Source organism: Vulpes vulpes, chromosome 6, assembly GCF_048418805.1.
Source record: "Vulpes vulpes isolate BD-2025 chromosome 6, VulVul3, whole genome shotgun sequence".
Taxonomy (NCBI): Eukaryota; Metazoa; Chordata; class Mammalia; order Carnivora; family Canidae; genus Vulpes; species Vulpes vulpes.
The window spans coordinates 9,116,351-9,130,735 of NC_132785.1; the positions used below are offsets into that span (position 1 = coordinate 9,116,351).

A 14,385-nucleotide genomic window follows, 5' to 3' on the forward strand; every position below is an offset into this window, starting at 1 on the left:
GAAGAGGGAGGTGTTAGAGCGTTTCAAGCAGAGGAGTAGCATGACCTGACTTAGATTTTTAAAGAATTTCTCCAGCTCCTCTGTGGTGAATATTCTATAGGTGCTAAGGCAGAATGAAGGAGACTGGTTAAGAAGATTTTTTCAGTGACCCAGCAAGAGATAATTGCAGTTTAGAGGATGGAGGCTGTCAGTAATAGTGGATTCTGGATGTATGTTGAAAGAATTGATAGGATTTCTGAACAGATCGGAGCCATGGGGTGAGAGAGGGTAGAGTTAATTAAGGGCAACTTCAAGGGTAAAGGCACGAGCAACTGAAAGGATAGAGTCACCATCAGCTGAGTTGAGAAATTGATTTGGGAAGGATGAGACATTTGATTAAATCTGAGGTGCCAGAACACCTGGGTGACTCAGCGGTTGAGCACCTGCCTTTGGCTCAGGGTGTGATCTCGGGTCCTTTGATTGAGTCCCACATTGGGCTCCCCTCAGGGAGCCTGCTTTTCCCTCTGCCTATGTCTCTGCCTCTCTCTCTGTGTCTCTCATGAATAAATACATTTAAAAATCTTTTTAAAAAATAATAAATATGAGGTACCTCTAAGACATACAAATAATTGAGCCTGAAGTTCATTGGAAAGATCAAAACAGGATATACAAATTTGGGGGTTCTTGACACGCAAATCTTCTTGAAAACCGTGAGACTGAAAGAGATCACCAAGGGAGTGAGTGTGGATAAAGAAGTCCAAGCTCTGGGGCAATAAAATATTAAGAAACCAGGGAGATTCAGGGAAAATCAACCAAAGGGACTGAAGATGAGTGGCCAGCAAAGTAGGTGGGCAGCCCAGGGAGTATGATATCCCAGAAAGCAAGTGATGAACCCCTCAAGGAGAAGGATCGATTATTAAATGCTGGCCATGTGCCAAATAAAAGATGACATACATTATCCCATGTCATTCTTGCAGCAGCACATTGAGGTCACCATTAACCATATTTACATGTGAGAAAACGGAGGCTCCTAGAGCTTAGATAACCTGCCCATTAAATACACAGTAAAACTGAGATTCAAACGAAATTGGATTGGCCCCAGCAGAATTAAACTGCATCCTTCCTCTCACTCATGGCAACTATTTGGGGAAAAGAATAGTTTGAACAGTTAAGACATATTCACAATAGGAAGATATTCAAGAAATGCAATGTTGTTATTTATAAGTATTTAAAGTCACTAGGAGAGCAAAGTGTCACCAAGAAGCAATACTTTTAGACCATGTCTAATCAGGATGAAATATTGCATAAATAACACATGTCAGTGTTTCACTGAGTCAATAAGCCAACTTTAACTTTAGACTTTGTGTAAATAATTATCATAAATTCTGAGTAAATTTTTTTGATTTTCACTTTTTTTTTTTTAATTTTCACTTTCTCTTACAAGCAGAGTTACAAATATCCAGATACTGCTTATAAAAATGTGTGTCCAGCACATGGAACAAGGGTTTCACTTTATAGGTTTCTAATAAAACATCAATGCCGTTGAATTGAATTCCACAACGAGAAGAATTTGTCATAAAAAGCACATTTCTTGGTGATTTTTAATTCAGTAAGCCAATTGAAATTTGAATAAGAATCTAAATTTGGAGTATTTATCCAAATGATCCTGCCAGATTTTCAGCTGTCAAATTAGCTGTCAAATCTACACATACCAGTTCTTTGAAAGTACAAGATTTTTAGGTTCTTAGCAAGTGTTATATTTTCTCAAAAGACCTAGTTATTTGGCAACATTGCTCATTAATACTCTGTTGAGTGTAAAGAGGTGCCTAACTTGCATAGCCAGCCTTGGCCTCCTGGTCTTCCTTGCTACCTGACTTGGCCCTTTGACCAGAGTCTGAACCATTTTCTGGAAAACTACCTTGGCACCCTAAGCAAGCATGCACAGCTTATAGGAACGCTTCTGCTGTACCCTTAACTGCCTCTTCTTTTCCCAGAGAGGATCTCTTAGCTGCCTATTTTATATTATGGCCCTGTTCGGAGATAAGACCTCGTGGTACAGGGAGTGGAGAAGCAGATTGTTCAGACCTCTTTAATTCCATCTGAACAGGATGCATCCGTAAAATTTAGCAAATGGTGAACAATTCTCCCCAACTAGCAAATAAGTGCACTGCCCTCAGTTCTGTTTTCCTTCTCCATTCTGCCCTCCCTGAAAGCAGAGCTAAAATATTGTAGAGAAATATTCCCATTAATTCCTCTATCTCTCGTCTTTATAAAGCATTGCTAAGGATGCATTTCTCTGGCTAAAAAAGTTGTTCAGAACTTCCTCGCTAAAATAAAATCTCAAGTAAGGGAAGGGAAACTTTGCCATGCCTAAAAATAAAGACCCTCCTCCCTTCCCCCTCCCCTGCCATGAGATTACTTATTTCATCTGTACAGAGTTTAGAATTTCAGACTTTAGGACATTGAGGTCATCCAGAGGTTACTTTTCTCCCAGTCAGATACAAGCATAATAAAATTGCTCACTTGCTTCTTCTCCCTGCCCCCCTAAAGGAGCACCAAAGCCACAGTTACACGTACTCAGATGTGACGCAAAATTCTATTTTTAAACTCAGACAGAATATATTATTAGTCATTTACAGAAGGAAGCCATTAACATCTAAAAGGACGGAGCAACAGAGCTCCTTGGTGTTGCCAATTGCTTCTAAAACATTCTAAATACAACAATGGATGAAAATATATGTATGTTTTCTGCCACGTGAGACGATAACAGTTTTTCAGTCCACTTATGCCAAATTATGAGCCTATAAGTATTAGGCCCTAAAAAGGAAGAAAAATGCAAAACCGTACTTATTTTTTCTGCTTCATCGTATCTATTTAATCATCTGTTTATTCTTCTGCCTAATTATATTTTGAAATCAAACATTATTTTTAGGACTTTCTTTTGCTTAGAAGAGTTAATATTATCCCAAATGGCTGAAGTGCTATGAAATCATGTTAATGTAGTTCACATTTGCCACACGAGAAAGAGTGTCTCCTTCAAAAAATACTTGCTAAAAAAAGATTTAATCTAGAATGGAGACTATAAATTTTTGACTTAATACATTTTCTTAAGTAAAACTGTTAAGGTATTGCCACCGTTTTTCGAACTCTCAAAGGCCAGAAGTAATACTTCTCATAGGAAATGATGATTTTTTAAAAAATATCCCTAACGTACATTCTGAATGGAGAATTGCATATTATACCAATGACGCGCTCAAAGAGTGATGTTTGCAGAGAAGCTTAAGCTCTGTCAACATGCTTAGTAGGATTTTTTAATACAGCCACCATCTGGAGTGTAGGAATCTATACAGTACAAATACAACGACTTTAATGCCTGAGCACTTCAGTACAATTAGCTAAGTCAAATAAACTTGAAACCACAGGATGAAGTCCCAGATGTATGGATGAATCATCAGTCTTTTTGCATTTCTTTTCATTTGAGACTGGACTACATAAGACAGGGCAAGAGTGGTGGTCAATTCAACATTGTGTCCTCCTTTATGCTTTAAACCTAAGCTGTTCAGTAACTATTAAGGAATAAGCAAACGGATATTTGTTTCCTGTATCTTGCAAACTATTCATTCTTTGGATGCATTATGACTTCATTTTCCCCAAAGAAAGTTTGTGAAATGGAAAGTTCATACAGGTTAGGACAACTGGAGGAGCCCTAAATTTAAAACAAAACAAAAGAAAATCAAGAAGACAATTGCATAACAATGAGGCCTGAAAAAGAACTTAAAGGTGCCCTTTTTTGCAAGCCTTTTTGTCTAATCTTCAAACATCTTTTAAGTTTTAACCAAAAAGAGCCAAGTTCATTGTGTCTCTTTAAAATATTTCGTCTTTTCTGCCTTTCTCAATTTTAAATTCTTATTCATGTGTTCCTGTTCACTGATTTTAATGTTTAAAGTTTATTTAAACATTTTTTTCTGGGGAAAAAAATGCTAACCACTGGGAGGTTATTACTTCATTTGCAAAACTATAATTAATACGGCTGGAGAAATCTCTTGTTTGTATATCATTACAGCACCACTGTGAGTTCTTCAAGCTTAGTGAATTTTAAAATGAAGAAACACTCATTGCAAACTAGGTTCTTAGGATCCTTGATCTTTTCTGGCTAACCCATCATTTTATCATGTACATATCTTCTGAAGTAAACCTTGTGAAAACCACAAACAAGATTTAATTATGCACAGTGTAAGACAGTTTTCAACAAAATATTCTTTAAGTATCATTTTAATAAAAGTGAACAGACTTTAAAAATTATTGATCCTCTTAATTTCCTCAAGTATATAATAAAACAGAATCATGGTTAAGTAGCATATATTTAGAAAGGATTTTATAAATATATATATTCTTTACATTCTATATTAAGGAAAACCACGTAGTGTCTTTATGGTGTCTCTTAAGTCTTTCAATATCATCATCTTCCCTTTGGTTAACCACTGTATTCTTTATTCCCACATTGCCAAGAGCCTACTGCTTTAAAAAAAAAGAAAGAAAGAAAGGAAGGAAGGAGGGAGGGAAGGAAGGAAGGAAGGAAGGAAGAAAGAAAGAAAGAAAGAAAGAAAGAAAGAAAGAAAGAAAGAAAGAAAGAAAGAAGAAAGAATGAATCTTGACCTTTTTACTATTCACTTTATTTCCAGAGTAATGTTATCCTATTATTGGATACCACTGGCCAAGCACTTCGACGTCTCATCCTCCCTTCAGAAGAGGTTCCGTCTAAGAAACCTTCCTGGTGGAGTAAAGAGGACACGGTAAAGAACACTCAACTTGTCCAGAAATTTCCAAGGATTTCTGGAGCTTTCTACCTGAAAGATGTGTGCATGCCCATCCCTCTCAGTACCTATTGTTTATAACTGCACTGCACAAGAAAATTCTCATTGTGCACCTGTAGATGTTAATGTAATACAAATAGACATAAATACACATATCATTAAGTTACCAGTAACTTTTTTTTTTGTAGACCTCATACTCACATGAAGACTTGTCAGGACTGAACTATAATAATAGATCATCATGAACTTTTTGAGCATGATATTCATTACAGGTTCCTGAGCATGCAGTCACTGAACTATTTTCAAGTTGTATGTTTATGTCTTCGCTTTATGTAATAAACTGATGAATATGACACCTGATTGCACCTACTAAATAAATAAACATTTGAATATATTAACTAAATTAAACTAGTAAATAAGTTCTAGGCCAACCCAAGAGAATTTATTCTGAATTTATTAAAAAAAAAGGTAATAGATATAAAATAAGTCTGACTTCTTGCCCTATGCAAGAGCATACTTAAGTCTTAAAAGACCATGAAAAAAAAACACCCAGATATCTTAAATACCATAAATATATTCAAATCTACAAAAACTGTATTTCTTATGTGTTTATATCATGGTATAAATTCCACAGTTAACCACAAGATAGTAGGTTTATTTCTAATCAGTATTTGGGATTATTTTTTAAATTTTTATCCTAAAGATGTTTTAGTACATAGTTGAAATAAATTTTGAAATATACTTTGATCTACATTATGATAACAATCTGAAGTAAATAAAGAGGTAGCTTCTCAGAGAATTACATGTTTTACATGTCAAAGAACTTTATTTAAGAAAAAACAGCTGAGGAGACATGACTGCATCTCACACATTTAATGTGAATATTTTGTTTTGTCTTTAGGAAACTTATAAAATGTGTAAAGAATTTTCGCACAAAAACTGGCTAGTATTCTACAAAGAAAATGGGTGAGCTCTTTGTTATAGAAGATTTAACCTGGGATCCTTGTTTTGTCCATTCTGTTTCCTCATTTAATTATACTTGCTTATTATAAAACCAATGTAACAAATTGCAAATGTTTTATTGTAAAAGTAACTCCTCCCGCATTGTAGAGTATTTAAAAACAGACCTAAAAATGACAGTGCTTGGGACACTTGGGTGGCTCGTTGGTTAAGCTTCCAACTCTTGATTTCAGATCAGGTCATGACCTCTGGGTCGTGAGATTGAGCCCTATGTCCAGCTCTGTGCCTGCTTAAGATTCTCTGTCTCCCTCTCCCTCTGCCTCCCCTCCCCCATTATCTCAATTAACATTTTTCTTTGTTATTATTTAGTTTTGATCTTCTTAGGGTTGCATAATAGATCATGAAATGACGATGCCATTGTTACTCATCCATTATCCTCACCATTTCCTTTCAGATAGTTTTCTTCTCCTCTTTCAGGAACAACCTGACTGTGCTGGATGTTCTAGAAGGTCGAACTCACACCATATCACTTCCCATCAACCTCAAGACAGTTTTTCTTGTAGCAGAGGACAAGTGGCTTCTGGTGGAGGACAAAACAAATCAGTGGGTAGATCTACATAGCATCTCATGGAGTGTACCATAGCTCAACCATGTGTATGCAGTTATCCAGCATCCTTACTCTTCTGTCTTCCAATGTCCGGCTTTTAACAATTTCTGAATTTGGCATCTCTGCAGATGAAAATTAAAGGAAAGGGAAGGGAAAAATGGAAATAAATTAAATATCACTTCACAGAGTAATTATAAAGTGTTTCAGAGAATTACGTTGAAGTTAACAGTAAAAACATAATGACTTTTATGTATGATCCATATTTCCTTGGATTTTTCCCATTACTACATTGAAAATTCATGGTATTCTTGCCCAACTAGAGATATTTCAAAATAGATATTTGATTTATCCTCTCTTCGGAGGACCATGGTGTCTGTCCTAGAGCTGTTGCCTTTTTGGAGCTTCACAAAATTCACCCCCTAGAAGTTTCTTCTTCATTTTGTCTTGGTTGCTCTTATATAGTTACATTCATGTTTGTGTTGCTTCCCTCCCACTGGATGCTGTAGTTCTTCATGAAAGGGAATTATATATGCACGTGGCATGAAAAAGGGTGCACAGTAAATTTTGTGTCCCCCTCCCTCCTGCATTACCTTGACTGGCTAAATACAGACTCTCTCTCTGCCCCTTGGGTGACAAGCAGAAATATATTGCTGCAAAAGATTTCTGGCTATTCATAATCCCTATTTTAGAAACCTTAAAAATAGATAGATGGGGAATTATAGCAGTTAGGGCCTCTGTCCCTCATCTGGTCACAAATAAGAGGCCAGGTTCCCACTTGACCTACTGGCTAATCAAACAGTCCTATCAATAGCAGGTTCCATGATAACGCAGGTGTGTCGCTTTTTTTTTTTTTTCAGCCCTTCCTCTTACAGGATTCTAGTTCATATTTATTACTGCATTGTTATTATGCAATGCTCCCTATACACCACGTTGAGAAGTTATTTGTTAGTTCAGAGTGTAACTCTGAAACTGCAAATCATACTCAAAATATAAAAACAAGGCTTTGGCGGGGGGTTGGGGTAGAATTCTGATTTTTCATAGCCTGGACTCACAATTATCAAAAAGGAAAAACTTTTCATTTAGGTGTTTTGTTTGTTTACAGGAAATATCTTTTAACTAAGCCTGCACATATTGAATCTGAGGATAGTGGGGTTTGCCAGTTGTACATGTTAAAAGAAGAACCACCTAGCTCAGGATTTGGAGTTATACAAGGTAAATTGTGTGTTCTTTGTGTTTATGGCCGTACGGTTCATGCTTACAGTCTTCTGGCATCATTTAAGAACAATAACATCCACATATGTTAAATTTATGCCAAGAGAGAAACTTAGTAGCTACATTAGAACTAGTAAATAAGAATGTACTATCTTTTAAGTTCTTTGAATTTTTTTAACTGAGAAAGCAGAATTTTAATATACATTTAGTTTCTAAATATATAAATGTATATTATACATTTAGATATACATTCATACATTCTAAATGTATAAATAATATACATTCTAAGTGTATATTAAATGTAATTCTAAATGTATACTAAATGTAATTATATATTACCCTTTTAGGGTTGCATCTTTTCTCTTTCTACACAGGACCTCAGATTTTCTACTTAATTCATCACAGTTTTGAGGGGTGAATAGTACTTATGAAAAAAACCTAAAACATACCATTACCAGCACTGGATTGGGTCAGTTTCACATCTTTCCTGCGGGTGCTATTAATAATATATATTGCTAATGAAATTTCAAATTCAGTAAATACTTGTATTCATTTAGAGAAGATGCCTTGATTGTAAAAACTGAATTTTCTCAAACAAAAGGCCGTGAATATAATTTAAAGTGTTTTCTCTTTTTTTAACTGGTGCTTTTCTGTTCAAGTTAGCGAGAATGAAATCTTGGGGCATATAGTATCTAATGTTTCTCTGACACTTCAGAAACAGATCTCAGCATACCTCATAAAATTTCAAGTGATCAGCTATCATCTGAAAATCTAAGTTCAGCTGTGGGACAGAAAATTGCCTCTCCTAACCGAATTCTCTCAGATAAGAATAGTTATGCTACAGTTGTTATCGGCTTCCCAGATCTTATGGTAAGCACCATTTTTTTTCAATTATTGAATAAATATTTCTTCTCCTCAGTCTAGCCTGTAATCTATAAGGCTATCATAGGGCTAATTAAAAATGTAACAATATTCTGGTAAACATTTCAGATCAAGTCTATATTCCAAATCAGTCATTAGAAAATGCATTCAACCTATTGAACTTCTCTTGCTTCTTTAAAATTAACATTTGGAGGGTAATGCAGTTATGTGATTTAGTCATGGGATACCAGTCTTCTTTATACATGGGAGTCCATGTGACACGGTTAAATGTTTAACCTACTGACTATAATTTTACATTATGTTGTCTTAATGTGTGCTTATGTAATCTGTCAAGAGGAGCATTTGAGACTGACAAAATAATATGTCTTCTAGAATTTGTTAGTTATATTTGTTGGGGGGGGGTCTCATCACTGTGGATTACATTTTTTCAACACTCTTGAACATCAATTCACTTTCCATTGAGTTTTGCTCTGATTTCTCATATCTTTGCAGCATCCAGATTATGGTGATAGTCTCAACTTAATTTGCTCTTAAGTGGTCTCTTCTGCTGTTATGTACCATTATCTGTAAAGAAGAGGCTATTTGTAATTGACTTCAGATGAAACTAGTCACCATCTTCCCCTGATGAAAACGGGGGAAAATGAAATATAAAGGTTATTTAAGTCCAAGATGCCATCTAATGACCTTAGATGTAGCTCCGTGTATTTTGATTTAACATTTAATTTTCATGATTACCTTTGTAGCTTTTGTTTTTGAATAGAATCATTTAAGGATAAAGATATGGGCTGTGCCTGATGGTACACCAATCTCAAATAATCTCAGATTTTTAATGTAATTAATGAATGGTGACTACTTCAGGATATAAGGTATCTGAAATCCAAAACCCAGTGGATAATATATGGCTTAGGATTTTGCCATATGTCTTCCTAATTATTAAGTAAAAAGCGTTCGCTATGGTATTATATAACTGAAAATGAAACACATTGTTGTAATACAGTATCTACATAGCCTTGACTGAATGAGAGTTGTGTTTAATATGCTTTCTCAATGATTGCTGCCCTCAGTAGGGAAAAACTAGAGCTATGTTTCTGAAGGTGTATTCATTTAAAATATTGATCTTCTGATTGAAGAAATTAGTATAGAAATATAATGTTACTGTAAAAAAATGGTTAAAAAGTATTTGGCACTGAGTATAAGACACCTTGTATTAACCCTGTAGAAATCCTTTATAGCCTATAGGACTAGTGTTAAATTAAAAGTCCTACCCCCCTACTCAGTATGGTAAGCAACACATAGGAGATGTTAGTGAATATTTGTTAAATAAAAGACTACGGTCAGTTAGGCAGCCTTTCAGCATTTTATGATAACAATCATATTTTTTAGGTCCTAATACAAAAATCAGGCACTGCACTATTCTAAATCCTTTCATACATGACAATTAATTTTTAAAACAATTTTATAAGGTTTTAAAGATGAAGAAACAGAGAAGGTATATCCTCTAGGCCACAAAAAAAAATATGAGTAAAGGAGCTGGTATTTGAGGTCAAGTGTGACTGACCCTCAAACCTGTATCCTTTCTCCTGTACCACAGTGCCTTTCTGCTTTTATGTGAATCTCTTTTGACTCTTCATAAATCTATCAATAAAGGGATATGTCACCTATTAATTTTTTATAGCATTATCAGAAGCACCTAAATTATTATAAACATAGTATCACTTCCTTACCTAATGCCAAGTAGCCATAAAAACCTATAGCAGATATCATTCTCAATAGCAAAACATTAAAAGCATTCCTTTTAATATCAAGAATAAGACAAGGATACTCACCATCACCACTTATATTAAACGCTCTACTGAGTATCTCAGATATGATCAAAATTTTTGATAAATTGAATTTCTTCAAAATTGGCAGCTTCGGCTCTATAGAAGACACTAAGAGAATGAAAAGGTACTGCTGGGAAAAAATATTGGCAGATCACATTTCCCACAATGGACTTGTATCTAGAACCTACAAAGTTTTCTTAAAACTCAAAGGCAAGAAAACAAATCATCCAATATAGAAAATGGGCAAACAGTAGCTCAGTGTGAAGCATCAGAGGTCAGAGTCTGAGCAGGTGAGCCCATTCCAAGATGGGGGAGGGTGTAACCACCAGTGATGGGAATCAACTCCAGGCAGGATGCAGACAGTGCCCATGAAGAGGTAGAAGTAGCCTGGTGTAGGATTTAGAAGCCCCAGTAAGGGAGGAGGCATCCATTCATGAGTGTTGCCCAATGTGGGCTCTCAGAACCAAGCAGAGTAAGGAAGGCATTTGCCCAGGAGGGAAGGTTCGTAATGGGATGGGATATAAGTCACATTCAGTGGAATTGAGCAAGAAAAGTAAATCTATTAAAGATAATGAAGTCTAGTTTCTCACTGTTGGAGAAGGGAGTAACAGATAGAGAAAGGGAGAACTCCAGAATTGGATCCATTTGCATGAACTCCTGGTTTTCAATATATTGGGGGTAAATGTGGGAAAAAGGCACATAATTTGCTCTAAGAGGCTAAGAGATTAAGTACATGAAAAGATGTTCAATATCATTAGTTATTTGGGAAATGCAAATTAAAATCATGATGAGATACTACTATATGCCTGTTAGAACGGCTAAAATTAAAAAATACTGACAAATCCAGCTCATACATTTTTATGGAAGAGCAAGGATAAACAATAATCAAGATGTGAAGAAGAACCAAGTAGAAGCAGAGGTATTTGCCCTACTAAGTTTCAAGGCTTATTATGAAGCTTCAGTAACTAAGACAATGGTATGAGTGTAGGGATAGAAAAATAAATGAGTGGAGTAAGTACCCAGCAACAGATGGATGCATATTCAGAACTGTATTTTATAGTAGCAGTGTTGATCAGTGCTATTTGGTATTTGATGGTATTTAGACAATATTTCCAATTAGTGGGAAAAGGACAAATAATGAATCTCGCCTCATGCCATTCACAAAAATAAATCTCTAATGGATTAAGGACTTAAATGTGAAAGACAAAACTTTAAAACATTTAGAAAATATATAGGAGAGTATCTATGATTTGGGGGTAGGGAAGGGTAAATACATATATGGCAAAAAATTTAAGTAAAGCAAGGGGGAAAATTAACTCAAAATTCCAGAAGAGTTATAAACATCTAGGGCAGACAGAGAAATATGAATAGTAAGGAACACTCAGGGACTTCAGAATGCTGGCAATGCCAGAGAGTAGGTGTATTAGATATTTCATTTTCAAACTGACTTTATTGTTATACTCCCTCTTTTTAGTTATAATTCATCTAAAGGTAAAAAATATGTTGTATATTTCACATTTGCCTGAAAATTATGATTATTGGTAAGCAGCTATTTTCTATACTAAATTCAAAAATGTTGAGAAATAATCTGATTTTTTATACTTGTGAAATACAAGTATCTGGTGTCTGCTTAAAGGGCTGCATTATACCAGGTGTGGTATACGTAGTTTATAGTACAGTTGGCCCTTGAACAACATGGGGGTTAGGGATGCTGACCCCCTTCACACGGTCAAAACTCCATGAATAACTTTCAACTCTCCAATACTTAACTACTAATAGCCTACAGTTGACTGGAAGCCTTACTGATAACATAAACATTTGATTACATACATTTTGTATGTTACGTACATTTTATATGTACAATAAAGTAAGCTGGAGAAAAGAAAATGTCATTAAGAAAATCATGAGGAAGAGAAAATTCATTTACTATACTGTAAAAAATCCACATATAAGTGGATCTGCACAGTTCAGACTTGTATTGTTCAAGGGTCAACAGTATTTCAGTACTTTTCTTTTTAAATGTAGGCTCCACGCCCAGCATGGAGCCCAAAATGGGGCTTGATCCCCTGAGATCAAGACCTGAATTGAGATGAAGTGTCAGACGCTTAACTGACCGAGCTCCCCTATATTTCAGCACTTTAATCTTTTTCTTTCAGTCACCCAGTGAAGTCTATTCTTGGAAAAGGCCATCATCCTTGCATAAACCAAGTGTCACTGATACAACATTCTATGGAGGAAAAAAGAAAAGTGAAACTCCAAAACAAAGCAATTGTGTGACTCTTTTAGATACTAACCAGATCGTCAGGATTCTGCCCCCAGGAGAAGTCCCTCTAAAAGATATCTACCCAAAAGGTAAGAAACTTACCAACTCCTAGTTTGCCAAGGTAGTCAAGGTGTAGTTTGCTTTTGGTAGGGATATTTAATTTATCATTATCATTCTGTATTTATAAATGTAATTTTATCAGGGTCAAGTAGCTAAAAAGACCTACGTGTATGCCCAGAAGGTTTTCACTCAGTTTCTCGCAGTGTGTGGTGGAAGCCACTGCTGTTAAAACTCTTCTTCCAGAGGGATCCCTGGGTAGCTCAGCAGTTTGGCACCTGCCTTCGGCCCAGATCGTGGTCCTGGAGTCCCAGGATCGAGTCCCATGTCGGGCTCCCTGCATGGAGCCTGCTTCTCCCTCTGCCTGTGTCTCTGCCTCTCTCTCTCTCTCTCTCATGAATAAATAAAATAAAATCTTTAAAAAATAAATAAAATAAATAAAACTCTTCTTCCTTTGCCTTACAGTCTATATGATAACTTTACTTAGAAGCTATTGTCAAAGAGACTTAAAAATCATCAGACCAATAGGGATAGAATATGGGGCCAACTTTTGTCTAGAACTCCCATGATGAAAGGCCAAGGGCTCATGCGAGTTACTGCCTTAGCAGTGCTCTCAGAGCTGTCTAATATTTATTACTGCAAAACATATGCCAGTTCCTGTACTGATCACTTTTCCTTGTATACATGTATTTAACCTTCAAATCTCCATTCTGTCGTCGATGAACTCTCTAACTTGTATGCAGGGAAGCTGACAGAGGGAGCTCAGATGGCAGGCCAAGGGTCCCCCCCTCCCAGCCCCAAAGTGGCCACCAGAGCTCAGATCTGCACCAAGTCTTCCAGGTCTGTTCTCACTGAACTACACAGGCTTTCATCACAATGGATAATGATGACATTGTTTGATCATTGAGCCACTGATTATTATTTGCATCATAGTCGTAACATACCCTGTGTCTACATTCATTATTATCACTGTGGACTTAATAAATATAATGCTAGATGTATTATAATCTGTTACTGGGTTTGAGAAGTCCTGATTATATGATAATCTTTAGAATTAATTCCTTCCAAAGAAATCATCATTTCCCCAAAATGTTCTTAAGGTTGAAGAGGCAGGTGAATAAAGTAACAGTCTCCATATACTACTATGATAGGTATATTCACAAGATGATCTATAAAAGGAGAAGCTTGTAGTCCAGACTGGTGATTATGAGCTGACCCTTGAAAAGATGAATAGGAGGGAATCAAATGAAGGAATTATTTCAGGAAGAGGGAACCCTGTGTGAAAGGTACAGGGGCATGACAACATTCCAGGAATACAAGAAACTGTACTAGAATTTAGTGCACCCAGGAGTCTACCTTGATACTTCTTTCTCCTTCATCCTCTCTATCTAATCCCATCATAAATTACCATGTCCTTTTGATACAACCTCACTAGTATACTACTTGACTAGAGTTCTATTACCAACATCCAAATCACTGCCATCTTGCACTGGAATATTGCAACAGCCTCCTGACGTTTCTTCTTCCCCTCTTTCCTCATCCTACCCATTCCCCACACATCTATGATATTTTAAAGTATGCATTCGTTCTTATTAAGTTTCAGTTTATATGGAGTAAAAGTCATCCTTTTTTGCATATAATTCTGCTAGTTTGGCAAACACATGCAGTTGTGTAACCATCACCATAACTGACAAAGAACAATTCAATCTTCACCAAACCTCCGCTTTGCACTCAGCCTCTCTGCCTCTTCCCTATCCCCTGACCGGGTCTGATTTCTGTCCTTTTCCA

General features: G+C 36.0%; 1 protein-coding gene across 4 annotated transcripts in view; it reads left to right on the forward strand.

The window, feature by feature from the left end:
* VWA8 (von Willebrand factor A domain containing 8) overlaps positions 1-14,385 on the forward strand; it is a 340,735-nt gene that overhangs the window by 225,515 nt on the left and 100,835 nt on the right. For all 4 annotated transcript variants that reach the window (XM_072760629.1, XM_072760627.1, XM_072760630.1 and 1 more), the window contains 6 exons: positions 4,662-4,772; positions 5,695-5,759; positions 6,231-6,356; positions 7,463-7,572; positions 8,288-8,442; positions 12,434-12,629. In XM_072760629.1, coding sequence (XP_072616730.1) covers positions 4,662-4,772; positions 5,695-5,759; positions 6,231-6,356; positions 7,463-7,572; positions 8,288-8,442; positions 12,434-12,629 — 763 coding nt within the window. The remainder of the gene's footprint in view (positions 1-4,661; positions 4,773-5,694; positions 5,760-6,230; positions 6,357-7,462; positions 7,573-8,287; positions 8,443-12,433; positions 12,630-14,385) is intronic.